Raw genomic sequence first — 26,853 nt, forward strand, 5'->3', positions numbered from 1 at the left:
TCAGATAAGAAGCGAACGCTACGATTTTGTTTTTTTTTTTTACCTGACGTGAGGGTGTACTTTGATCAACCCACATTTTTACCTTAAAAAGTCTTACATCGAAAAAATACGTAGTTGTAATTGTTCCAAATAACATGAAGTTACGAACTCTTAGGGCAGTTACGGATCTTTCACAGCGGGAACAACAAAATGGAGTCTGAAAGAATATAAAAGCTCTATTACTCACCTAACATAGTCCCGCTTGCAGTAGGTCTTGCCGTCACGGACGAAGCAGGTGCAGGTCTCATCCAGAAACTGATGGCACTCCGCACACTTGAGGCATGCGGCATGCCACTCCAGGTCCGGCGCTACCCTCAGGATGTACTGGTCGTGAATCTGCGCCCCGCACCCCACACACAAGCTCAGTCTTCTCTTTTCTGCAACAATAGACCTGTCAGTTAGCTTGGTGAACAGAGAACAGAGATTAACAGCTTCAAACAGACTTACATATTGCATTTCCTGTAGATAGATACGCATGAGACTCAGAGACAATTGGTCAATAGAAAAAATGATTTAGACTGTCTTTTTTAGTTAAACCAATATTGATTGGTTGGGTTTAAAAACCACTACTTCAACATAAAATGTTTTTATATGGCACGTTCACAGTACTTTAGATTCAGGGACCAATTAGTTAGGTTGACCTGGAGTGATGTAGGTTAACAAGGGTATCAAGTTAGTCTCGGGTTAAATATGCCAGTTTTTGCGTACAAATATAGAATAATTAATAGTAATAAAATAAACAGACTCAATGGAATATCAAAGGGTCTGATAAACTACAATAAAAGAATTACAGCATAGACGTACTTATAGACAGATAGACAGACGGACTGACATATATACCTTGTCTTTAACCTTTTTGTATCAAAATCGTTAAAGTTCTTCATTGAACCAAGAGTAACCTATTTCCCAAGACTCAATTTTCTAGGAGGTTTCTATCAAGAGATTTCGCTTACAATACAAACTGTGACTGACTTTGATAGTTTTACACTAAAATCAATACAATTTTTCAATGGATGATGAAAACCCAAGTTCTATGCCTCTATGATCTTCCTATTAAACCAACCGCTCTTTAACTTTGTACTTCAAGTCTCCCTTGAAGCAAGAGGAGCATGACTTCTGTAGGAGCATCACTCACTATTCATATTACGGTACTATTTGTAACTATATTTGAGGGAAGAGTTACAAAATGTTACATGAAATGATTGCATGTTACTTCACTTGTCATTAGTTACTTTGGTACTCGTACCATTTCTTTATTCCATATCCATATCAGTAATTATATCTATATTTGAGCGAGTGCCATGTATATTTGGCTACTGCATGTAATAGTACTGATTATTTCCATATTATTAGACTACGTGTAACTATACTTAAAACAAGGGTCAAACTGACAACACGAAATAATTGCTCTGACTTTACCTCTCATTTATACTCCATAACACTTTACATACAATATACGTGTTTTGAGAGTAAAACAAGTATTATATCCTCTGTAGCTTCATGGGTCTAAATAAGACATATTGACTGAATGAATGCGTTTGGCTTTAAAGATGGCTACGAGTCAGCTAAATGAGCATTTATAAAAATAAATTAATTTTATTTAACATTGGTTTAAATTTATGACACTTGGTTTAAAAAAAATGACATTGGTTTAAAAAAATGAGTTGATTATAACTTGAACCTAATTGTTTAACAGTACAGTAGCAGCTAGGTTATATTGTACGCCTGAGGAATCTCTAAATTAAGATTTCAATAGTCTTGTTACGACACAAAGCTGGCGTTAAAAGGGATAGAGGCAATAAAAAAATTAAAACCTCTTATTTTAAGCGACACATAAACTAACCTCTTGCTTAAAAACAGCTATCCGTCGGACCAGATATGCCAGTATGCAGCAAGCAGTACACAGATGACACTCACATATGGTGCAGCGTCACCCCTTCGCTGTTGTCGCCCATCCACCCATTCTTCACGCTGTCATTTTCTTATCCAATGAATATCCATACGCCGCATTACACTGACGCGTGGACAAAAAATCTAATGAACCGACACCAATCGCGCCCCCCTCCCCGCTACCGGTCACAACCTTATTTACGCTAATTCAGTTTCTTCACGCTCAGGCCGGCGTCATGGAAATGTTTGCTTGTCATCCGTGAAACATCATATGGTACTTATTTCGGGAAGATTATGATGATTCACACTTGGGGTGCCAGAGGGTTGTAGTTGGCCTCAATTTTCTCGATTGACAAGAAAATATTATTTTTTTTTCTTTTCTCTAATCTAGCACAAACAGATTTCGTTTCTAGAGTGAAAATTTTGCAATATAGAAAAGTAATATTGATCCTTACACATAACTTACATAGGGTAGAATACACACGCATCAATTTAATCTATAGATATTTCATTTCCTGCTTTACTTGTTCATTCTAACATTGTTTCGTGTACTTCTAGGGTCATTCCAGTAATCGAAGACAGTTAGAGGCAATTCTTCTAAATCTAGCAGTTCAGAAAGATATTGAAAAGGCCTACTATATTGCAGAGTGTTAAACTTCGATAGTTTTCTAAACGAAAAATATGGTAGTCGCACATGCTACTAATTGAAAACCATTATTTATTGGGGTTTAGTTATGTTTCTTTTTTTTTCGTTTATTGTTTAGATTGAAAACACTCCTTATTTATAGTATTGGCAAATAGTGACTTTGGCTAGGACCTAGGTTACATTTACATTAACACATACCGCTAAAGGAAAACTACAGATGCCGGGCTGCCCTAATCCTCTGCGCTCATGCATGTGAGGGTGCGTACGTGCATGGCGACTACCTAGCGATTCAGCCGCAATCCTTATTTGCTAATACTATAATATATTGTCTTGTTAAGATTGACTGTTGACTGAGATAATTTTGTTTTTATATTTACTGCTATGCATTAGGAAATTTTAAAAATATGGCAATGAATAGAAAAAGTGATGTATGATCTCTGAATATAATTATAGACTATCAAAGATTAAGAACATATTAAACTTATTCACAATATTATTTATTACCAAAACATGACTTATTGTATATTTTGAAATGTACTAGCATTTAATACTATACAATTTAAATAGTAGGTCTATAATAACGCAATTTTAACTAGCGACATTTAGCTATAGGTACGTTTGAGTACAGATACTGCAAGAATTCAGTTGTTTTATGTGCACTGAGTAAACTAAATGAAATAATATACATATTTGGTACAAACCCAGTGGGTAATCTCAAGTTTAAGTTTTCGCAATTTTAACTAGCGACATTTAGCTATAGGTACGTTTGAGTACAGATACTGCAAGAATTCAGTTGTTTTATGTGCACTGAGTAAACTAAATGAAATAATATACATATTTGGTACGAATCCAGTGGGTAATCTCAAGTTTAAGTTTTCGCAATTTTAACTAGCGACATTTAGCTATAGGTACGTTTGAGTACAGATACTGCAAGAATTCAGTTGTTTTATGTGCACTGAGTAAACTAAATGAAATAATATACATATTTGGTACGAATCCAGTGGGTAATCTCAAGTTTAAGTTTTCGCAATTTTAACTAGCGACATTTAGCTATAGGTACGTTTGAGTACAGATACTGCAAGAATTCAGTTGTTTTATGTGCACTGAGTAAACTAAATGAAATAATATACATATTTGGTACGAATCCAGTGGGTAATCTCAAGTTTAAGTTTTCGCAATTTTAACTAGCGACATTTAGCTATAGGTACGTTTGAGTACAGATACTGCAAGAATTCAGTTGTTTTATGTGCACTGAGTAAACTAAATGAAATAATATACATATTTGGTACGAATCCAGTGGGTAATCTCAAGTTTAAGTTTTCGCAATTTTAACTAGCGACATTTAGCTATAGGTACGTTTGAGTACAGATACTGCAAGAATTCAGTTGTTTTATGTGCACTGAGTAAACTAAATGAAATAATATACATATTTGGTACGAATCCAGTGGGTAATCTCAAGTTTAAGTTTTCGATTCGTCGATTACTCATGCACATAACTGCCTCATACAGCAACCAGTGAGGTATTAATATATGTAGACCTATACTAATAAAATTTACAAAATATTTTATTTAGTAGGTTCAACTTATTGTAAAGGTAGAATATTATTGCGAAGATCTAATGTATGCCTGATTTGTTTCGATCTTAGTAGCAACAGATACTGAGCAACTCTGGAAAACAGAATGGACGAGCGAATAGTTTTAAAATATGTAGACTAATAACTCAAAGTGTAATGTTCCTACCTATATAATTGTCTAATGCATCCTGATGTCATGTCCTGACAATTTGCGTTACAATGCAATTATGATCGCTATACTACAGAATGTTCATGAGTGCATCATGAACATTAAGACACGACATGCCAGCGTCCTTGAAACATGAAAAAGACTCATAATGTCCTTAGTTATGTTCAATGCCACTTACAATCTTTATACAACAACGGAAACACCGGTCGGCAACTCTGTCCGACAGCGGTGATGACGTCATGAACTAGGCAGACTTATGACGTCACCGACCGGTCCTGCGAGTCTGTAACGAGAATGCTCACTCTGGCGCCTATTTATAATAGTGTTGGAAATATAAGGGTAATCAGCTGACGGCGCGCGGGAGGCGGGGCGGGGAGCGGACCAATAGCGTGGCCGCTGTCCCCTCCCCTCCCGCCCTACCGCCCCTCTATCCCCACCAATGCGGGTGTCAACAACACTTCAGGGCCGCGGAGGAACACCGGTAACAGGAGCGCCTGTTCCTGTTCTTGAAGATGACCAGAGTCCCTCGTTCCTTGTACGGTATTGTTGATCGGGTTGCTACAACATTTACCTTATATCGGATATTTATCCTTTAGCGCAAGGAACTATTTTTAAAGCATTTGCTCAATTTTGTATTTGAATGATGTTTATAATATGCAGTATAATCTTGTTAGTAAAATATTGTAATATTAGCCTAATTGGAAAACACAGTTTAATATTTTTTTGTTAAAAAAACCATCGTAATGCTTTCAAGCTTACATTGATGGCTTAATCCTATATTAATCCCGTGAATCCCACTTACAAACTTTGTAAGTACCAATGAAATAAAATTAAGTACGATAAATTACAAGAATATATATATATAATGTTTTTAACCTCGCGTCCGAGCATTACTTCAATTTTTAGGATCGTACCTTCTTAGAAGAAATAAACAAATTAACTGTGCTTAAGAATGACATAAAGTGAATTAGCCCAAGCTTTAACACGAAAGATCTTTTCGTATTCCCCTCGATTTAAAATTGGAAAACACATTAGCCTACTTGCTAATTATATCTGGCAGTTTATATTTATAACTATCATACACCTTCAGCTTCATTCGTATTGCATTTAAAATAGGCTTTGTTGATTATTTTTGTGATATGTCTCCATATATTAGGATAATGAAATGTGAATAATAGCCAATGCATTGTAACCAAGTTGCTAGACAGATGCGTTCAACCATTTCAGTAAAAGTAAATGAGGGTTGTGTGCCTGCCAGATTGTTATCTTACTTTGGAAATCAAGTAGGCCTATCGTGGAAGAAAACACGTAGCAAAGCATAGAACTGTAAAGAAGTCTACTATAATTAAAAGGTAAATTTGTTTCCATTTGCCTCCAAGGATAAAGTAATAAAGTAGATTAGGTTATAAATCCCTATACATACGATTGGCCTATTTCAATCCAAACGTAAATTATGTGTGTATATTTAAGATAACTGTGATTGTAAACTACTGTTTTATATTATATAAGTAGGGTAGTGTAGAATATAAATTTCTCTTTTATGTTCATGACGATTAGGCTACATGACCTTCACAAGAATGTAACTAACGAACGACCAATGCTTGAGCAAGAACAAACAGAGCAATTAGAGCTAGTAGATCTGTCCGCGTCCGCCGACAACAGGGAGCAATATTCCCTCAGTTGGCCTTTTTTCATTGATAACGTAAAGATGTATAGGGCCCACTGAATTAGAATCTCAGGATACCAAGTTTTCTCAGATTTTAGAAGATAGAGAAGCCTTTTTTGAAGATTTCTTCAGAATATGGGGACAAATATATCTATCGCCAACAAAACATAAAGCGATGATCAAAATATAAAATACATACCGTAACTAATTATTATAATATGATCACTTTTTACTCTTCTGCCGCATTTCTCAACTTTTTGTAATACACAGCAATTCCTACAAAGTTATTTAGAAAGTAATATTTAATTCTTCAGTAGTCCTCCTCCATAGACTAATGGTTATAGTCTCGACTCTCTAACCCAGAGATCACGGGTTCAAATCCCGGGGAGGTCTAATCATGTACTTTATTAAAAAATCCAGTGCAATTCGAAGCCGGCATAGCTGACGATAACGCTGAAATGAGATAAAAAGTTAATAATAAATTGATCAATAAGTAAGGATTCCTCAATTTAACACGTTAACTTAAACTGTACTGTATGTAGTATAACAGACGAGCTTTCACTCTGGTGATTATATCCATTAGTTCATTTTAATTGTTGCATGTTTTAGATTTGAATTATAATAGTACTTTGCTACATTGGATAGCCCGGTCATCTGCTATGTTCTCGACAATGGCAAAAGCCAATGGCTATTATTCTATCAATGCTTTTAGGCCATAGCTGCAGGGGAGAAGTCAATGGAAGTCCTACTCCCGCTAGTACTATGGTGGTTTAACCACTTACCTATGTGCTGAGCCTATATCCACCAAACCACATAACATCACGACGCACGCTAGCTCGGTAAACCGCTCTCCATTAATACACTGGAGCTGGATTTCTGATATTATCTGTCTCCGATGGTTTCATTCGGATGAATTTAAAAAATTAACGTAGGCCTAAACAATATCACGCGCCAAAAATGATGAATGACTAAGAGATTTCTCAAACTACAAAGAAAATACTCGGAAAAAACTACAATCCATTATGATCTATGATGAAAAGTTCCTGTTTCATTTCGTTATTCCTGTTTGATGAGAGTTCACGTAGTTCTTTTTGAGATAAACGAAGGACATGAAACTGAATTTGTTATATTATATGTAATAAAATAAAACATGCATTTTCCAAAAAGCCACACAAAATTACATTCACTCAGGAGAAGATTGGCCAATAACCCGCTAGACCTGGGATGCAAGTGGCGCAAAATGATGAAGTTAAGGATCTTGTCTATAAAAAGATTTTGTAGACAAACAGAATAAATTTCTAATTGTAATAATAGGAATTTATTATTACAATTAGGCTCTTTTCTATAGCATTGACTAGCTTGTAAAATATTTATTTTTATTTAAACAAATGCCTTTAGTGAAAATACATTCAATATCTCAAAAAGTGTAAAAATCTATCTATGCAATTCGATTATAAATGCTATATTATTATGCCTGACTCATTTCAACTCAATTACTAGTGAATTTGTGTCAAAAGTAAGTTAATTTGTAGGGAATTGTACTTTTAAAGTGCAATGCAAAAATAATTTTCAAAATGATAATCAAAATATTACAGATTTTCTTGTACAGTGCTTCAAATTCAATAAAAATATCATTTATTCTGTTTGTCTACAAATCCTTTCTATCAACAAGCTCTTCAACTGCAATGTGAATATGGACTCAACTTCTTTTTATCAACAAATCGCCGGAAAAGTTCTAATAAAACTGATGGACAAATGTTTAGGTTTGGGGCAGCAAATCTTTTTGGGCTTGGGAGCCCATTAAAATGATACTCTCCACCAAATTCTCTGCTAATAATACGATGTACTTTATGATATAACTCAGGTTGCATCGTCATTTGATTATTTGAGCCACGAAACTCATTAAATGTTTAGTATTTTATATTAAGCACGTATATTAATACAAAAACGAAATAGAACACATTTAACACCCTTTTTAAATGACCGTTATATTAGAAAAATAATATATGTAGGCTAATATAAATTTCCATGTTTTTATTTTTCTTGTGTATGTAAGTGAATATAATAATAGTTTATTTACTACTTTTATTTGTTATTAATTTATGGATGCAATGTTTATTTATCAAATTGTATCTTGTACTTGAATTTAGTGAAAACCCAATTTTGTATGAAAGGTTTCAATGTTAATACCCTACCGCAATGTAACGTTCGGGTTTGCCTAGTAACCGTCCTCCCCAGTTGGACAAAATAACAATAGATAGGTTCAGCAGGGTATTATAGGAGCGAGATTGGGCTATAATTTTTATGGCGATAATACCGCCACGGACGGCACCCGGGTGCTAAATACTCCCCGCGCATGCGCGATCACGTTTCTACACTACATAAATACCGACCTTCGTTCGCACTTCGTCATTTCTTTGGCTGCTGTGAGCCTTTAGGGGATGTACAGCGCTGATGTTAAACAAATACAACTAATAAATGAAAATAGATTGTTTGTTGTAGATTATGTTAGTATAGACCATAAGTTTCTACTCAGTTTTTACCTGATAGCCATCTAAAAAAATGAGATTCATATTTTCTTTTTAAAATATTAATAACAATACAAACAAACGCAAAATGTTTCTGATCCAAGAGGAAACATAGTAGATCTACATATTGTGATAGTAAAGCTGTGAAAGAAACTCGAGATTGTTATTGGCTGTACAATTTAAACCTTGACGAAGATCCTTCTCCGGATAACCTGAGTGTCTCAATATAAGGTATGTTATTGAATATGTTTTTACTTCTTTAACAATATAAGCATGTTTTAAACCATAATCTTATATTTAGTACACAACTGTTAACCGGACAACTTAGAAATCTTGCAATTTAATTGTGAATCTAAAAGAAATTCTGTCTTTTAACTCATAGTGCCATAGTCGATTTTGGTAGCATACAGAAAGGACTTGGACAAGAAGTTGGCGGCGGATTGTAAAATCATGTAGATAATTATCAGGTTTATATGAGCTAACCGTGTTAGTGCTGTTAATCGCACTCTGAAATGCTCTCTTAAAATTTGAAAACCAAAACTGTTCATCAGTCCTTTTCTGATTTATTAGGAAACTGATGTCCGGAATTACCACGCGAAGTAGATACCGTACGAGTGTTCCCTATACGAGCATTAGTTATAAAGTTGGCACTTTTTACTTTACATTTACATTACAATTGCATTATAATTGCATTACAATTGCATTACAATTACATTACAAATATTAAATACTAATACACTTACATTAGAAATTACAAGTAGGATACTCAGGAGGATCACGATTGTTCCCATTCCGCATTATACGCTGAAAATGCTCTTTTTCTTGAGGAATAAATCAAATAATATATAGTGGTTTGTAAGTTTGATTTTTATTTCATTTAGTTTTAAAAATATGGATATATCTGTTTTCGAGTGATTTCATAAACACATTTTGTACAAATATATTTATATTTGTCATATAACTGATAATATCTTACTGAAAGGTATTGAGGAAGGATAAAATAATGTAGGGCCTATATTGGCGTGCCAGAGGGTTTTTTTCAAATCAGTGATAATAATTACGTATCACGTAAAATACTGAGTAGCATTAGCACGATGTCTTACGCTAGAGAGCTTGATATCCATCCTTGAACAAACATACTGTATTATGATGGAGTTATCGCAGAGCAACTTCAGTATCATTGTAACCGCGAAGAGTTAACATACTACTATATATACAGGGTGTTCTGAAAAAAGGTGCCCATAAGTCAGGGCGTGATTCCTCACATCAAAATAAGAAAAAAAGGTCTAATTAACATAGGTCCGAAAATGCTTAGTTACCAAGTTATTACAGGGTTGAAAGATTTCGTCTGGAATTTCAGTTCCCCTGCTGCAACGAAGCCCTACGGGTATTTGTTGGCTGTTAATTAAGATGTACAATTTAGCGTACTTTATGTAAAATGAACTGAAAAATTGAATAAAACCGTTTCCAGACCTGTAGCTACAGTAATTTTTTAAGATATGTGACGAAATACGCGAAACTTGGTCCCGAAAAAACAAGTTACATTTAGGTTTGAAGCAGATTTACTATGTTAAATGTACAATAAACACAAAATATTTTTTCACGGTACTTGTAGAAAATTTAATTTCGAAAGAGAAAGATGTAAAATAAGTCTATAATAGACAAACGCAAACTTTAAAAAATAATCCTTAATTACATACAAAACGCATGAAAAAATAGACAAAATCTGTTATCTACAAATGTAATATTGAAATTAAAACAGCTGTTTTATTAAAAATATTTGATTTGAGAAACAAAATAATTTCTATTTAAAACATATGTTTTAACAATGTAACATTGTTTATAATAATTTAAATAAACATTACAAGCAGCTATTTTTTCATTGCTCATTAAGTGCGTGTGTTGATCTGTACTTTAATACAAGTTAGTGCGAGTGCCGTTGAAGTTAATTTTTTGATAGCTAATAATATCTTATTCATCATGGCAGGTAATATGAATATTATGTACACTAATGGTGAAATGGCAGACATGCATTTAATGTACGGTCTTGCACATTGCAACAGTCGTCAGGCTAGACGACTCTATCAGGAACATTTTTCCTCATAGACAGTTACCGACTCATAAAATGTTTTCTTCCATTCATAGAAGGCTAAGCGAGACGGGAAACCTTTAAATCTGGAAAAAGTTGGTAGATCAGGACGGCCACGTACAACGTGTACAGCTGAATTGGAGTAGGGCGTGTTGGACGAAATAGAGAATCATCCTGGAAGAAGTACTAGAGAACTAGCCTTGGATTTCGGTGTTAGTAATTCAATTGTCTGGAAGATTTTACACGAGCAGCAGTTGCATTCTTATCACTATCAAAGGGTCCAGGCTCTTTTTGCCTCGAGATTACTTTCCTCGTGTTCAGCTATGCCAATGGCTTATCCAAAGGTGCAGAAATCCACACTTTTTAAATTACATTATCTTTACTGATGAAGCAAATCTTTCAAGAATGGCTATTCTTAACACCCACAATACTCACATGTGGGCAATTGAAAATCCACGTGCTATTTCATAGAACCGTCACCAATATCAGTTTTCTATAAACGTATGGGCTGCTATTCTGGGTGATAAAATTTTTATTAGTTTTTCACCTGATACGCTCAATGGTGAAAATTATTTACATTTCTTGACGACTAATCTGAATAAGTTACTCGAAGATGTGCCACTATACACACGCAACAACATGTGGTTCATGCAGGATGGAGCTCCAGCTCATTACACATTACAAGTAAGAGAATTTTTAAATGAAGCATATCCAAACAGATGGATTGGTCGAGGAGCCCTAGTAGCATGGCCTGCAAGGTCACCTGACCTCAATCCTCTAGACTTTTTCTTATGGGGACATTTAAAGACGCTTGTCTACGACTCGCCTGTGGATACCATAGAAGAGTTGCGAATAAGGATTGTTAACGGGATTCAAAGGATACGTGAGACGCCTGGGATCTTCGAAAGAGTTCGGCAGTCTATGAGAAGACGGCTGGATGCTTGTATTTTGAATGAGGGGAAACATTTTGAACATCTACTGTGACGTGGTTAGTTTTTTAGGACAAGTGTAACTTTTTTGTTGAATGATAATTCAGATAACTTTTTTATGTATGATAATGTATGATTGTTAAAAATATTTACTTGATAAAAAATAATAGTAACTCATTAATTTGTTTTAATAAAAACAGCTGTTTTAATTTCAATATTACATTTGTAGAGAGCTTAACAGATTTTGTCTATTTTTCATGCGTTTTGTATGTAATTAAGGATTATTTTTTAAAGTTTGCGTTTGTCTATTATAGACTTATTTTTACATCTTTCTCTTCGAAATTAAATTTTCTACAAGTACCGTGAAAAAAATAATTTGTGTTTATTGTACATTTAACATAGTAAATCTGCTTCAAACCTAAATGTAACTTGTTTTTCGGGACCAAGTTTCGCGTATTTCGTCACATATCTTAAAAATTACTGTAGCTACAGGTCTGGAAACGGTTTTATTCAATTTTTTCAGTTCATTTTACATAAAGTACGCTAAATTGTACATCTTAATTAACAGCCAACAAATACCCCGTAGGGCTTCGTTGCAGCAGGGGAACTGAAATTCAGACGAAATCTTTCACCCTGTATAACTTGGTAACTAAGCATTTTCGGACCTATGTTAATTAGACCTTTTTTTTCTTATTTTGATGTGAGGAATCACGCCCTGACTTATGGGCACCTTTTTTCAGAACACTATATACAGGCCTGCCCAATGCCCACAGAGGTGTTGACATGGCATGTCTTAATTTGTGTTAATTTGTACTTAATATCAAAACATGGTTGATGATTCTCCTAAAATCAATTAGATTTGATCCAATGATATAACAGTGACTGAACTGTCTAATCTGGAATCATTCCTTTTAATTCATTGAACATTTACACCAATTAATTGGGATAACAAGTTCGTTTTTTTTCTAACTGAAGATATCAAATCAAATATGAACAAGTGCTGCAACCTAAAACCTAAGCCCCGAACTTTTCATGGTGACCAACTGTATAAGAATTAAAATTCTATACTTGGGTTTCCAATTATTACGTGTCGATTCAGATTAATGAACGAGGAACGAGGTACATACTCGCATAAACAAAACGCACCATTAAGTTCGGTTTGAAAATGTTCTGTTTGTACATTGTTGATTCGTATTAGCTTATTATCTGTTATGTATGCAGATCCCGCGTCAACGTTTCGGGGATTACCTGAAGCAGGCAAAGCGGTTATCCACTCAGACCTCCCCTTATCACTAATTATCCCCCCTCCCCCGGGTTATCAGCCGGTCCCGGTCGCAGGATGCGGTATTAATGTATGTTTATCCGACCTGTCACAACTCGGAATATGATTAAGATAAAATACTCCGGTAATCCTCAGTTTCCGAGACTAGAGCTGGACAATGCGCGGTGACGGGACCCACCTAAGCCGCAGGACGCGGCCAGTCCACCTGTGCTAAATGCCAATTCCCCGAGATTATCTCTGAGGATCTGACGAAGAGGAGTTGACACCTGACAAGTGGGGACCGTGTGTTCTATAGTTGTTCTAGACGTGGTTACAATCCTCTTCACCTGCGGATGGTCACCAAGTCGTTTCCTCTACCTTTTCCTTATTCTTGGCCTGACAAAAGAATTACTTGTGGGATATTTTTAACGCTTAAAAAAATCAGTAAATCCATAAAACAGTGTTGAAGGACCAGACAGAACGTAATGTCTCAACACTGTTATATGTTATATGGGCGGGCTACTCTTTTGTCCAGAATTAATACAACGGTGTGTTAGATTCACGGGGATAGTGAGTTAAGTTGACATACAGGGATATGGGTTAACCAGGGGTCAAACTGATCTCGGTTAAGTGCGTTCGGGTAAAATAAACCGATGCAATGGAATATCGAAGATCTCGATAAAACATTACTAAAGGAATTATAGCACTGACAGATAGACAGACGGACCCTTTGACCTTTGCGACTCAAAATCAAAGCTAGTTGTTTACGACGTACCCAATATTATTGAGAGTGGCAGACACAATAAATATTTATTTTAAATTACTAATAAATCCTTACTAAAAATAATTTAATACATTAATTTCCTAAACATTTAAAATTAAATTAATCTTCCTTCAACCAAGAGGACTTTATGTACCAAGTTTCAAATCTCTAGGGGTGTTTTATCAAGAGTTATACGATTTTAAGAAGGGTCTCTCGGATCTAAATTGCTATATCAGTTTTAAAACATTTTTGTAGCGGGCTTTATAATTTCAAAACGAAGTGTGTACTTATAAAAAAACATTAACTCTTCTTAGATTAGGAAATCAGCCGGTTTACTTACTCAACATAATCTAAAAACATAGAACGAGTCTTTTCGAAAATTTGAAATATTGAGTTTCACTACTGTATCGCTAGGGAGAGCTTTACCAAGGGAGTTGGGGAGGTTTAGTTCGTACCCTCCCTCCCCAACGTTTATAAACTTTGGGTGGGAAACTATAATAATTTAAGCACTGCAATTGACAAACATTAAACAGGTATTTTAAATCTCAGACTTTGAAAGTAAATTTCAATTTGGAGAGGGGTCAAACTACGTTCGTTCCATTATCGATGAGAAGGACTATCTTTCACAATCATATCAGTTGATATATCTTTTATAATTAGGAGAATGCGTAAAGAATACCTTATCGTTCGAGGACATATATAAAAGTTAATTATTTTTTACCCACTTTTGTTACTATGAATGTATACTACAAAAACGTATCCCCATTGAATAATAGAGTTTATTTAGTCTAATAAAACTCTCATTTTAAAAGATTGTGCATTTAAAACATTCAACTTCATCTTTAAATTTTAATCAATGTAAGTGAAGTCTGCAGATTGGTCGGAACATCACATTTTGGTTTGTTTGTATTGTTAGACCCACAACCTTAACACTTTGCAGGCTAGTAGTTCTTCGAGAAAAAACGTAAATTGAATTCGATGAACGCTGTACAAAGAAAAACGCACACTTTTGAGGTAAATATTAATGCATAAAAGTAATTATCAAATTTAAACCACTATATTTCAATATTTTCCCTAACAATTATCTAACTTGTATACATGTAAAAAAGTATAAGCTTTAGTAATATGGGCCGCCATTATTTAAAACAAACAAATATTATTTAAGATTAAACATTATTTTACTAATATATAAATTACTCAAAAAGCTTTATTTACAATAGAGGGTAACAAAGACCCTCTGTCCTGAACAAGTCCAGTCCAAATGACAGAAAACACATTTAATTTTGCATACATTTCTTAATGGGGGAGAAAAACAAGTAGGGCCTAGTTATATTTTATTACCTTAGTCTGAAACTAATTGTACCATAACGGACTGTAATGTTTTTTATTCTCATATTTATTCTTAATTTTTAAAATGAAGGGAAAATTATCTCTAAGAATGAACAAAGAGTTATATTTTGGATCAGAGTTAAGTTATAAAAGGTTTAATATTTTTCGATATGTGACTATCGTAATGTAATGCTACAACTACATTAAAAATAGAAACGCACGCTTCAAACAGCAAAACGAGTCTACTGCAGTGTTGTAGACGTGCAGTTGTATCTATTTCCGAGTTGCAGCAGATGGAAGTGCACTATGAAGCGGAAGCCACCCACACTACGCTGATAAAAAGCCGGGCATGAGTCCAACCTTGTTTAAACAGATTACAATGGTAATACCGTTTACTTAAACACATAAATACTTACATACACTCATTGAGCAATACGTGCATCAAGTGAAAGGTAAACCTTAAGAGTTTAATCACATAAGTTGTGTAAGTTTCACTACTGAGCCGTGGAATTGAGGTCGTTGTAGTCGCAGCAGAGGCGATACCTCTAAAATGGTATTCGTTGCTCTGCATAAAGACAAAAGAATTGCACCGTGAAAGACACAAAGACAATGATGCAAAAGGAGGATATACAAGCAATAAGAGTTTACTATGTACTAAATGTGTGGGCGACTGGACAAACAAACCAGGCTAAATGTGAGGATATACAAACAGCCGGTGGGTGACCGCGTGCTAGCGCCACCTCGTTAATAGTTTCTATTGCTTTGTATAAAGACGGCGGTAGAGAATATTGTAACGTGGTACACACAGAAGCCACAGCGGTTTACTAGAACTAAACAGTGTGTAGCGATGTGTGTGGGCGACTGGACAAGCAAACCAGGCTAAATATGAGGACATACAAACAGCCGGTGGGTGGCCGCGTGCTAGCGCCACCTCGTTAATAGTTTATATTGCTTTGTATAAAGACGGCGGTAGAGAATATTGTAACGTGGTACACACAGAAGCCACAGCGGTTTACCAAAAACTAAACAGTGTGTAGCGATGTGTAGGCGACTGGACAAGCAAACCAGGCTAAATGTGAGGATATACAAACAGCCGGTGGGTGGCCGCGTGCTAGCGCCACCTCCGCCGCGAGTCTTTGATCGGGTAAACAGTTCACTTCATTTATTTAACTGATATTCTCTGTTCCGACGTATTCCAAGCTTCAGGATGTAGGTTTTGAGGGTAAAACATCTAAACATTTCTACATCCTTTCTACACAGTTCGTCCCGACATTGCAATCATTTACCCTACTGAAGTTTCATAGTTAAAGGTATTGATTGAATTGTCCCATATTTGATTTAGTCGCCACAATTAAAAAATGTAATTAATAATGTGAGTATAAAAATTTTAGGGTATTGTTATTTATTTTATTACCGTACACATACATTATTTTGGTATTTTTATAATAAATTAGAATGTAAGTAAACTTATACAATTTAAAACAATAAAAATACTCATACTATATGCTTGACACGTATTATTTAAAGTACTATTAAGAATCCTCTAAGAATAATCTAAATGAATAATTATCTTAACGAGACTGACATTTTATAAAATTAAAGGAAAAGAAGACATACGTAGGCCTATCTAAAGAAGTTTTTAAGACATTTTATGTGAGTTACTGTGATTACGTATTCATTATCTGTACTATATTATATAATATATATGTATATATATATATATATATATATATATATATATATATATATATATAAAACACACACACTATATACACTGGCCATCGATATCACAAGAATCGATAAACTTAAAAGATTTTACCACTATTCGGAACATAATGAACATTTTTGAAAACTTTCATAAATCCAAAGCAACAAGAGAAGTAAAATTTGACGGTTTAGAAAACTAATTATTCAAAGAAATTACATTATGTACAAAACAGATGAATTACTAACTCAATCTGAAATCAACAACGTTATCTCAATACTAAATAAATATTATTACTGCATGTTGTTTAGCATCTGTTTCAACTCAATCTTAAATCGTTTATTACTATTGTTTGTTGTTAATTTAGAGGGTTATATATTTTTACCTATATTGTTAATTCTGTAACAATAAAATTAAGTAAGTTGAAAGCTTCTCAATATTTTATACATGTATGCACACATAGTCTATGTAAGCTACATATTATTAGTTTGTACTCGATCACCCCTGATATGTTTTTAAATAACCAAAGTAACAAAAGATTAAAACACAAACCTACTTATCTAACGACTTTTATATTCATCAAATTTGTATAAACGATAATAGCCTGATAAATAAATATCAATTCACAAAAGGTGATTGTGATACGGCTTCCCTGATAAAAAGTACAAAACATCTTTTATTTTTTTAAATAAAGGAACTCTCTCAGCACCGTGATCAATGAGAGACATTCCAGGACTCTACACAAAATATAGCAGCCTAGTCTGGTATTCCTACATTTACCTATTCATAGTCTAACATCATTATTACTAACGAATTGTCGAAGCTGACGAATGGAAAGCTGCAACATAATCTCGCTGAAGGATCTCTTTTAGAATAACCAACCCTTGCCGTTACAGCGGTGACCCCCCCTCCCATCCAAAACTAAGTAAAAAGGGGAGGTCTTTGTTATGTGAATTAATTTTATTTAATGCAGGGGCAGCATGCAAGGCGGGTGTCATGGTTTGTTTGGTACTTCCACTTCTATCGGCCAATAATTTCATTACAGAGGGGTGCCGCTGCTTTTACCGGAATTAGGGGCGGCAGCGACGCTGAGCTGGACGGTCTGGCTACGACGTGATGGGGAGCTACCAGGCGGTTTTGTGATTTTCACGAACTGGGATTGGAAATGGGAAGGGGTTTAGGTACTATCGAAGGGGTGTAGGATTTGTTTTGAGAGAGGATTATGGCGTTATCATACCACTGTTGGGTATGAAATACTCATAACTTATAAGTATTCTTGGTATTATTAAGACACTTGCTCTGAGCCAGTCATTACATATATATACTAAGTGTTACAAAAACGAACCTAGTACTCAATTTTATGCTCTTAATCAACCAAACCAAATTTTTATTTCTGTTTTATTATATAACACATTGTGTGCTTTTTGAACTAGAGAAGTCTGACTGACAAATAGATCCAGCTTAAACAGAAGCTCGGATTTTATCCTACTATTCAATGAGTTAATCAAACTATACTAGGATCGATACTTTCTTAAATGCCTTCAGTTGTTTTAAAATGCTTCCTCAACTCCAATATAAGTAGTGAAAGTATAACCAAAATTAAACATAACTGAACACGAATTGTGGCGATGGATGTTCTACAGGAATTAAGATAAATAGTATCAGATTTCAAGACATACAATTCTTGTTCTTCATTTTACACAACAAAGCACATTGGGCTTCCTAATTTTCCATTTCCAATAAAGTGATGGAAATCCAAATTAATTAAATTAGATACAAATATTTTATATAGAAGATAGGCCCACTTATGTTTTTTTTTCAAACATACAATTTGTATTCTCATTAATTATTATAGAATTTGAAATAAAAAAAAATTTTCTTCAGAGGCAAAAACAAGTACAATGATCGATTTTTTGAAGTAATTTTCTAAACATTTAATTTATTGGTACTTTGGGATATACCGACCACACCCAGACATGAATCGTTATTTGACATTTTGCTTCTACTGATTACTAGATTAGCGTAGAACAATATTTCGTCAATATAAAACAGGAATTGTCTTATCGCAAACCCCTCCCCATCCTCAGACAGAGGTCAAAGTCAAGCGGTCTAGTAGATAACGTGATTGCAGAGTCTCGCCGCCCGTTCAGCTGGTGCTTCGCTTTCTTGTACTTCCGTGTTTTACCCCTACATTTCTCCAAACACAAAAAATCAACAAAAACAAACATTACCAAACAAAAACTAAACTCTTTATTGAAAAAAACACTCAAATCTTGTTTTTATTCTTGATCACACTCCGCCACCCAAAATGCAAGTGCCTCCGGCCATCAGCGCGGGGCAGCACCGATAAATTAAATTGTAATGGAAAGGCAATTATGTACCGTGCAAAAAACTTAAATAATCATGTGATGCCGTGCGGCCTGCCGTAATCGGGATTCTCGAGAAAAATAAGATAACAGCGACAACAATACCGATCACAATACCTGGAAACGCTTGTAAGTTTGTAATTTTGTAATTAAAGAGTTGTTTTTTCGTTCTATCATGTTTGTTTCTATAAATTTATATTTTTGTGTTCTTCATACTGGTGTGGTCGGTATAATCCCAAAGTACCAATTTTTTAGTTCTTTTTTCATGAATGCGTCATAGAGAAAGAAGCCTTGATACTAGGATCAGTATAGTAAAGCCCTCGAGTCATGACAGTCGCAGGACCCTAGACAAGAGTGATTCATGGTTTCCGTCAGGACCGTGTTTGGCTTTCCACAAACCGATAGGATCTTGCCAATTAGTCGCCACCTTTTGTTGGGGTGACTTCGAAAATAGACGGGCAAGCGACACGCCCTAATTTGATGACGGGCGTCACCGAACGGCCTCCACAATTTGTCAAAGCCCGGCCAGATCCTCTGCCCATAGAGCCACCGGAAATGTCTACCTAACTGCGTTAAAACAGAGCACGGGATGGGCTATTAATTAAGGGTGAAGCGGTAATGGGGTCTAACGATGCCGCCGCTCCTAAACTCCGGCTCAATTGGTCCTAAACTGCCCAAAACACCTTGAAAAAATAACCCTTTGTCGAGCCGGTGCGGCAGTGGCGCGACACGGCGACAACCCTACCACCTCAGTATTGATCAAGGTGGCCTTTAGTAATCACCCATTACATGCATCAGTTGGTGTGAATCTCTTCCAACCATGTAATAACAGAGCACAGAATTCATTGATATGTACTTTATACTGTATGAAACACGTGATTTATTTACTGGACCGTTTCTCTTATTGCTCACAGTAAATAGCTTTAGCTTCTAAAATGAAAAGGGCCTTACCTCACCACAGGTGCAAATGAAGATTGTTAACTATAAAAACGGATTGAATTGAAAATATTGCCGTATCTCTTACATACGATACAATTTTTCTTTATTTACACCCAACAGAATTAAGCAAAAACAGGAGTTTTTAACTTATACTGTGATAAAACCTATTTTGTTAACTGACCACTAAAAACAAAAGTAATTCAAGATATATGAATAAATTAGTATAAATTTTAACGTAACGTCATTAATTTTCAGACGTCACGAATGTATCATTAATTTATCATCACGATTATTTCGTAATCACGTGGTCAAGACAAGATGATGTGTTGTTTCCCCAAATACAACATAACATAAAATTTAATTTTATGAAAATTGTAGTAGTTTGCGTAGATTTTTTTAACAATTTTACAAAACTATTCGTCTTGCAAAACCATGGCATTACAATCTTATAAGAGTATAAAATAAACATAAAACTCTATAAACACTGTGAGATTTCAATTCCATTTGAGTTAGACTTTTAGAAGTAAAAGAAAGAAATTTTAGAAATGAAAAATAAAGGTAAATGATTAATCATTTAACTTTTAAGTAACACTTAAAATGTTTTGGTTCCCATAGTTTTAGGTCATATTTACTTATAAATAACCCTTAGATTCCGTCTGTATTTGTTAGATGAATTATAGTAAATTTGGTAAAAGACTGAATTAAAAAAAATATCCTAACCGGAAACCAATTGTACTATCTAACCCCACGCAAATACTAAGAGGTCATTAGATTGTCGTGACTGGCAATTCACCGAATTCAATTGTGAAACACCTTACTCCCAAAAATAAATGTTATAAATAGCATTTGACGTCATACGTACCGTATATGAACTTTTACGCACGTATTTCTCCCGTAACTGGGGAAACGAAAATATTTTGGCAACATTTCTCCACGCGTGCAATTGTGGCGATTAGATGACATTCAGAAACGATCAAAATAATATAATTTTTAAAATAAACTGAATTCAGTACTTATACTAAAATAAAGAAACTAAATAGTTAAATAATTTTAATTTCACAAAAAAAAAAATACTCAAAACCAATGGCTTACAAATTTTAAAAGCAGTACAACATTTTAAGGAACACATTTAATAGATAACTAGATATATAGTTACACGTTACAAACATGTCACTCCAAAAATAATTGTGATTATTCATAAGCAACGATAACAAACTTTGAGGTTTAGAACTTGACACCATAGTAATTTATACATTCGATAGTTGAATATTGACAGGTACACTGCATTTGCCGTCAATATAAAATGTCGTATTGTAATACTATGTGTTTATGTATAGAAGAGGTTGTATCCTGTATGGAAGTATGAATTATAAGGACAAGTATTTAATCGGCCTTGTCAGGGAAGTAATTCAATGATATCATTTAACTCATAAGACCATGTCCTAAGACAACTATCTTATTTTTTAAACTTGTTTTAAATTACCTCGTTCTATCTTCAAATTGTATCTGTTATATCACACAATAACCTTGTAGTATATTTACAATTTGCCTTCAAAACGTATGTTGTAACTCTTATTTTGTCCCATTAAAATTATTTTTCTTGATTTTAGTACAAGTATTGAAGCGGGTTTATTCAATTATAAAATTGTTATTATTTTGTAATTAATTTTTAGTGATGAATGTTGTGTTTCTCTTGTAAGATGTAGGAATACAAATGACGATATTCTGAGACTACAAAGCAGCATTTTTTACCCTATTTAGTAGATATTTTATTCTGAAAGAGAACTTGCCGATTCCTCAAGGGATATCAATTTAATCAAGGCTAAGAATCTCAACTTATTCGGTACTATTCTACTGAAAAATTTGTTGGCATACATAAGGTACATGATAGTAATAGCTAGAAAAGTACATCTCGGAAAAATATTCTATCCCGTTGGTCTTTGTCATGTTTCAAAGACCTCTTGGAAAAATTCTTATACAAAAAGAAATACGTATATGTGGGGTAAATATTTGTTTGAAAAAAAAAAAAAAATAGTAGCAGTCGTGGGACTGCCGATAGAAGTGAAAACGGAACTATTAAGTTGAGAGTAATTAACAATACGTTATAGTAGCAGTACATCTGTAATTGTAAATGTGACGCGTTTTTAATTTTCCAATTTTAAAATCCACGAAAAAATATTATCAAATAACTAGAAATCTATTTTACCACGCTAGTAAGATAAATCTTATACCGTAATAATACTCATTTCATGATGAAGAGGTTAAATATTAAAAACATAATTAAAATGAATAATGCTAAATTTTAAATACAAATATTCGTACAAATATTAAAAATGTTTAACAATATATTCGTTGTTTTCATTATTCATTTATCTGTATAAAAAATATGTTGTAATTGCTCAATATTAATAGTTAGTTAAACATAGAATACAAGTGAGTAAACACCGTGTGAACAACAGTGAGTTGAACACCGTTGTAAATAATACAGTTATTGCTACGGATAAAGTATATAATTGCAATAACAATTAAACCCACAATATTTTTAAAAACTAATAAATTAGTTAAATTAACTTGGTTCTTTCGTAAAGGTATTTTTATTGCACAATAAACTAATTTATTGAGTTAATACGGTATCAGTGAGCCAATGCGCCAACTACAGTTCCGGCAGAAACGTTCACTCATCGCTTCATACGCTACTACAGGCTAAACTAAACTTCCAATAAAAAAATGATAAATTACAAAAAAAATATTCATCTATTTTCACACAACTATCTCGCTGACAAATTTTGTCTGACCAAAAAATAAAAAAAATCCTCGCTTACTACTTTTTTCTTGTCATTGTAAACGCTATGTAAAATGTAAACAATAATCAAAATTATTTCGAAATTTGTTTAATATTTAAAAATGTAACCAATAGATTGCCAATATTAAGAGCTTTAATTTGACTCATCTTACAGAATTGTACGACATTGGCTTCACTTTTAAATCGCGAGAGGAAGCCGTAAATGTCACTGATTTTCGCAGTCTGTTTTCATACTCCGCCGGGACAGTTTTAACACATCGAGACTGACTTTTTCATGCAGGTTAGTATCATTAGCATGTCGGTGACGCGAACTGAGGATTTTACCCTCTACCAAAACGCTCAACGCGCCTAAAGAAGTTTTCACTTCAAAAAAAAAAACACTCAACTGGACTCTCTCCTATTACTTTTCTAAGACATATTCCACATTGATTTTAATATAAATGTCACTCAGAGCTATGGTGGGAAGGGTTGATTCAAAGCGAATGTTGAGTTTAGCTCCAGTTCACCTTTCTCTTATCTCAGCGTCTGGAATGCAGAATAATTGCGCGGCTGATGAGGCAATGTGAATACCTCTTCACCTAGATTACACTATATTTTTATATTTTGTAATCTAGGTGTCTCTGATGTCTAAACGATGTAAAGAGTTTGAGTCCAGCTTCTTCGTCACCGACTTTATTTGACCTCTTCAAGCGAAAATGACTCCAGATTCCAGGAATCAAGACTGTGACAGCGTCGGATTCCAAACGTTGTGCTAAGAAGAAAGTGTTCTGGAGCTGAACTCAACATTTGGATTAGTATGCAAAGACGACTGTATTCTCTACCATCTGTGAGTTAGGTTATGGTTGTATAAAATAAATATATATCTCAGCAACTTTTCCAGTTCGTTGCTCCATGCTATGATTCAAAGGATTACTAGAGGAAGTCATTTGGAATCCTGGTGGAACCTGAGTAGCTTCCCACAGCAGCTCTGAAGTATGAAATGGTGATTTTAAAAATCCAATCTCAGCACTTCACCCTCTCTCATTGCTCCAGACAGATTTTAAACTAGCTCTAGCAGTCACAAGACTCAAACCGCTCTCTGAACAAAGATAGGTTCCCTAGCATTTGTGAGGTAGATTATGGTCAGCGGAAGAAAACTACATCTCGGCTACTAATTTAGGCTTGTTGCTCCATATCATATTTTAAAGGACTCCCCATTATCTGGAACACTAATATGGACTAGGAACCTTCTTACAACACTTTTGAGATAATACGTGGTGATCCAAAAAAGTACAATGTCCTCACTCAATCCTGCCTCATTGCTCCAACAACAATTCAACATTGCCTCCAAAAGGGAGTCACTCGGACCATTACCAATGAACAATGGTACGTTCCCTAGCATGTCTGATGTAAGGTGTGGGATTGGAAGAAAACTACATCTCTGCATCTTATCCCGTCCGTTGCTACATATCATGTTTTATTTAAATGACTCCTTACATCAATCCTGCCCCTTTACTTCAGGGCGTTTTTGTACATTGCCTCCAATGTGGATGTAATTCCGAAGCCAAACACGAAAGGTGATGTTTCCCAGCAATTATAAGGCAAGTCATAATTGTAAGAAAACAACATCTACGCAAATTGCTTGGTTTATCCATATACAGTTTTTATATGTAAAACTTCCAAAGTGATTTCCTGGTCAGATACCTGCCCAAACCAAAATATGTGATGGGCAGGCGGCTTTCGTTTCAAAAACGGTTTCATTTCAATAGGTACGTCTACATAAAACAAGAACGTAGAAACATAATTTTTGACCTCCTCCTTTCTGAAGTCGGTTAAAAGAAAGAACATAGGAAATGTTACTGAATAAACAGAGGGAAAGCAAATACTTTGAAATTGTACTTTTATTATTGCAAACCGTCAACAGTTATGAATTCTACCTCTATGCTTGTAGTTAGTTTACTGTCATACGTTGTAGAGTTTTAAAAATCTGTTGCAAAATTACATTTTGTGTTTTCATAATGTAGCTTCGTTTATAAAAACTACTGAAATTTATATTACGCACTATGACTTTCTTAAAAGGTTTTAAGTAACCATTTGTGTTGATTCTACAGAATGCTTAGATTCATATGCTCTGGAATCATGAATAACTGATACAATTCACCAAATTCGTTTAGTTATTTTCCCTATGCTTGATAGTTACAGAACACTTACTATTATATACGAAATCATACTACTTTAAGACAAAAATGTAAGATCTGAAACGGTTGAAACTGTAATACTGTATGGGCGATGCAAAACGCTTATTTAGTGATTACAACATACTCGTATTTACATCACGTTTACTTCCAAGTCCGTACGAGTATGTTATACAACAACCTGCAGTTTATGTTCGTCATCGTTTGAGATAAGGAAAAATCGTACAATGCAACTAACGATACTTAAATGGTTTACTTATTTATATTGAAAGAAGAAAATAAATAAACAATTTATTTATTTATAAATATATAATCAATATAAATTTAGAAGGCTTACATTGAATTTTAATTGTTTAAGGAATAGTGATAATGTAACTTCAGATCGTACAGAATAATAAATCCAAAATCAAATATAGTTTTAACTAACTAATCGTAAACCTACATAATATCACATTTTGCATATCAAGAATATAAGGCACACAAGCTGATTTTTATTGCTATCAATAAAGATTTTTTTAAAGAAAGAAATTTATTGTCATCGCGTTAATTTTGATGGAGGTCGAAATGAGTGTATGTAGGCTAAAGAGATAACAACATGATACGATAATTTTCTTCCGTACAGTATTAAATTTTTTTTACTAAGGCGTTTAAGACTAGACCTACTAGTATCCACTAATAGTACTTTCAGACTTTCACTTTTTATGTCGTGGTCTGACATTAACATAACTATTATTTATGTGTTTGACGGGTTGGCTTTATGTTTATCAAACTTACAAAACTATAATATAAGAAAGTGCAAATTGGTCCTCGGCAACTAGGATTATACACATACTTATGTTATATTCTAATTTCAGATTATTTTAATTGCCTTGACGTACACAAAATGTAAAAACATGTAGCCTTGTCAAACAATTTCACAAAATTACATTAGTAATGCATATACTTTCTTGTTGTATGGTACTTTCTTATATATCTTGTAAAGATTCGATTGATTAAAATTGAGGTATATGAATAAATGAAAAAGCAATTCAATGTACTAACTCAAAGGAGAAGTTCCAGTATAATACCTTTTTTCTAATATAACAGAATGTTATTACCATAACAGTAGTTATTAGTTTAACTAATAGATTTTAAAGGAATTATTTTTTATTAAAAAGGTGCTACATATTATGCAAAGTACATTAACTCTTTTTGCCTAGCATATTATTTAATCTCCCCGAAAAAATAACACAATCTTTCATCTATAATATTTCTACTATAAAAATGTTCATGATTCAGGTAAAATGTTTTGATTGTGTAATGGTTTAAATTTACACTTAAACATTAAATTTGTAAAACAAATTTTGTTTATGAAACTGACATTATCAAGACAATCTTGTGAATTTTTAATCTGATACAACTGTATTTTGGGTACATATGTTATAAATATTCACTAAAAGACATAATTTTTTATTAAAAAAAATTAAAGCAATATTAAATCGTATTATATTCATATAAATAAATACTTAGTTGAATATTAAAACGAGAATATTACAAAGTGGATATGGGTTTGTTTAGATTCTGCCATGTTAAGTGTTCTGTAGGCTAATGATTTTTTTTCGAAAATAAAATTATTCTTTTCAGAGTATTAATTTATTTGTTTTATTAACTATACTAAATATACTTAGCTAGGAAAATACTAGTACACCAAGCCGCGAGTGGAAGCTTGTTGATAAATTCTCACACCTGCTAAAACTTGTACTTTAATTCAATAAAACCTTTTAAACATGACTGGCATGAATTAAAATAACATAAGACTAACTTATTCCTCTTTTGATCATTCATGGACGTGCCTGTTATAATAAAGTTTTTGAATATTGTCAGAAAGTCATGCTGTTGGCAACACTGTATTGTTATTACACCCGATAAATACTTGATGCGGAGGATTAGTGAGAATAATTGATGAAGTGTCGGCACACTCACCTGGGCTCGGGACGGCAATAA

At 34.0% G+C, this 26,853-nt stretch overlaps 1 protein-coding gene across 5 annotated transcripts in view; it reads right to left on the minus strand.

Annotated features, from left to right (window-relative positions):
* Window positions 1-26,853, minus strand: part of LOC124354917 (insulin gene enhancer protein isl-1) — a 121,266-nt gene that overhangs the window by 68,141 nt on the left and 26,272 nt on the right. For all 5 annotated transcript variants that reach the window (XM_046805724.1, XM_046805726.1, XM_046805723.1 and 2 more), the window contains exon 2: window positions 227-416. In XM_046805724.1, the coding sequence (XP_046661680.1) occupies window positions 227-416 (190 nt within the window). The remainder of the gene's footprint in view (window positions 1-226; window positions 417-26,853) is intronic.

This window comes from Homalodisca vitripennis, chromosome 2, assembly GCF_021130785.1.
Source record: "Homalodisca vitripennis isolate AUS2020 chromosome 2, UT_GWSS_2.1, whole genome shotgun sequence".
NCBI classification, from domain to species: domain Eukaryota; kingdom Metazoa; phylum Arthropoda; class Insecta; order Hemiptera; family Cicadellidae; genus Homalodisca; species Homalodisca vitripennis.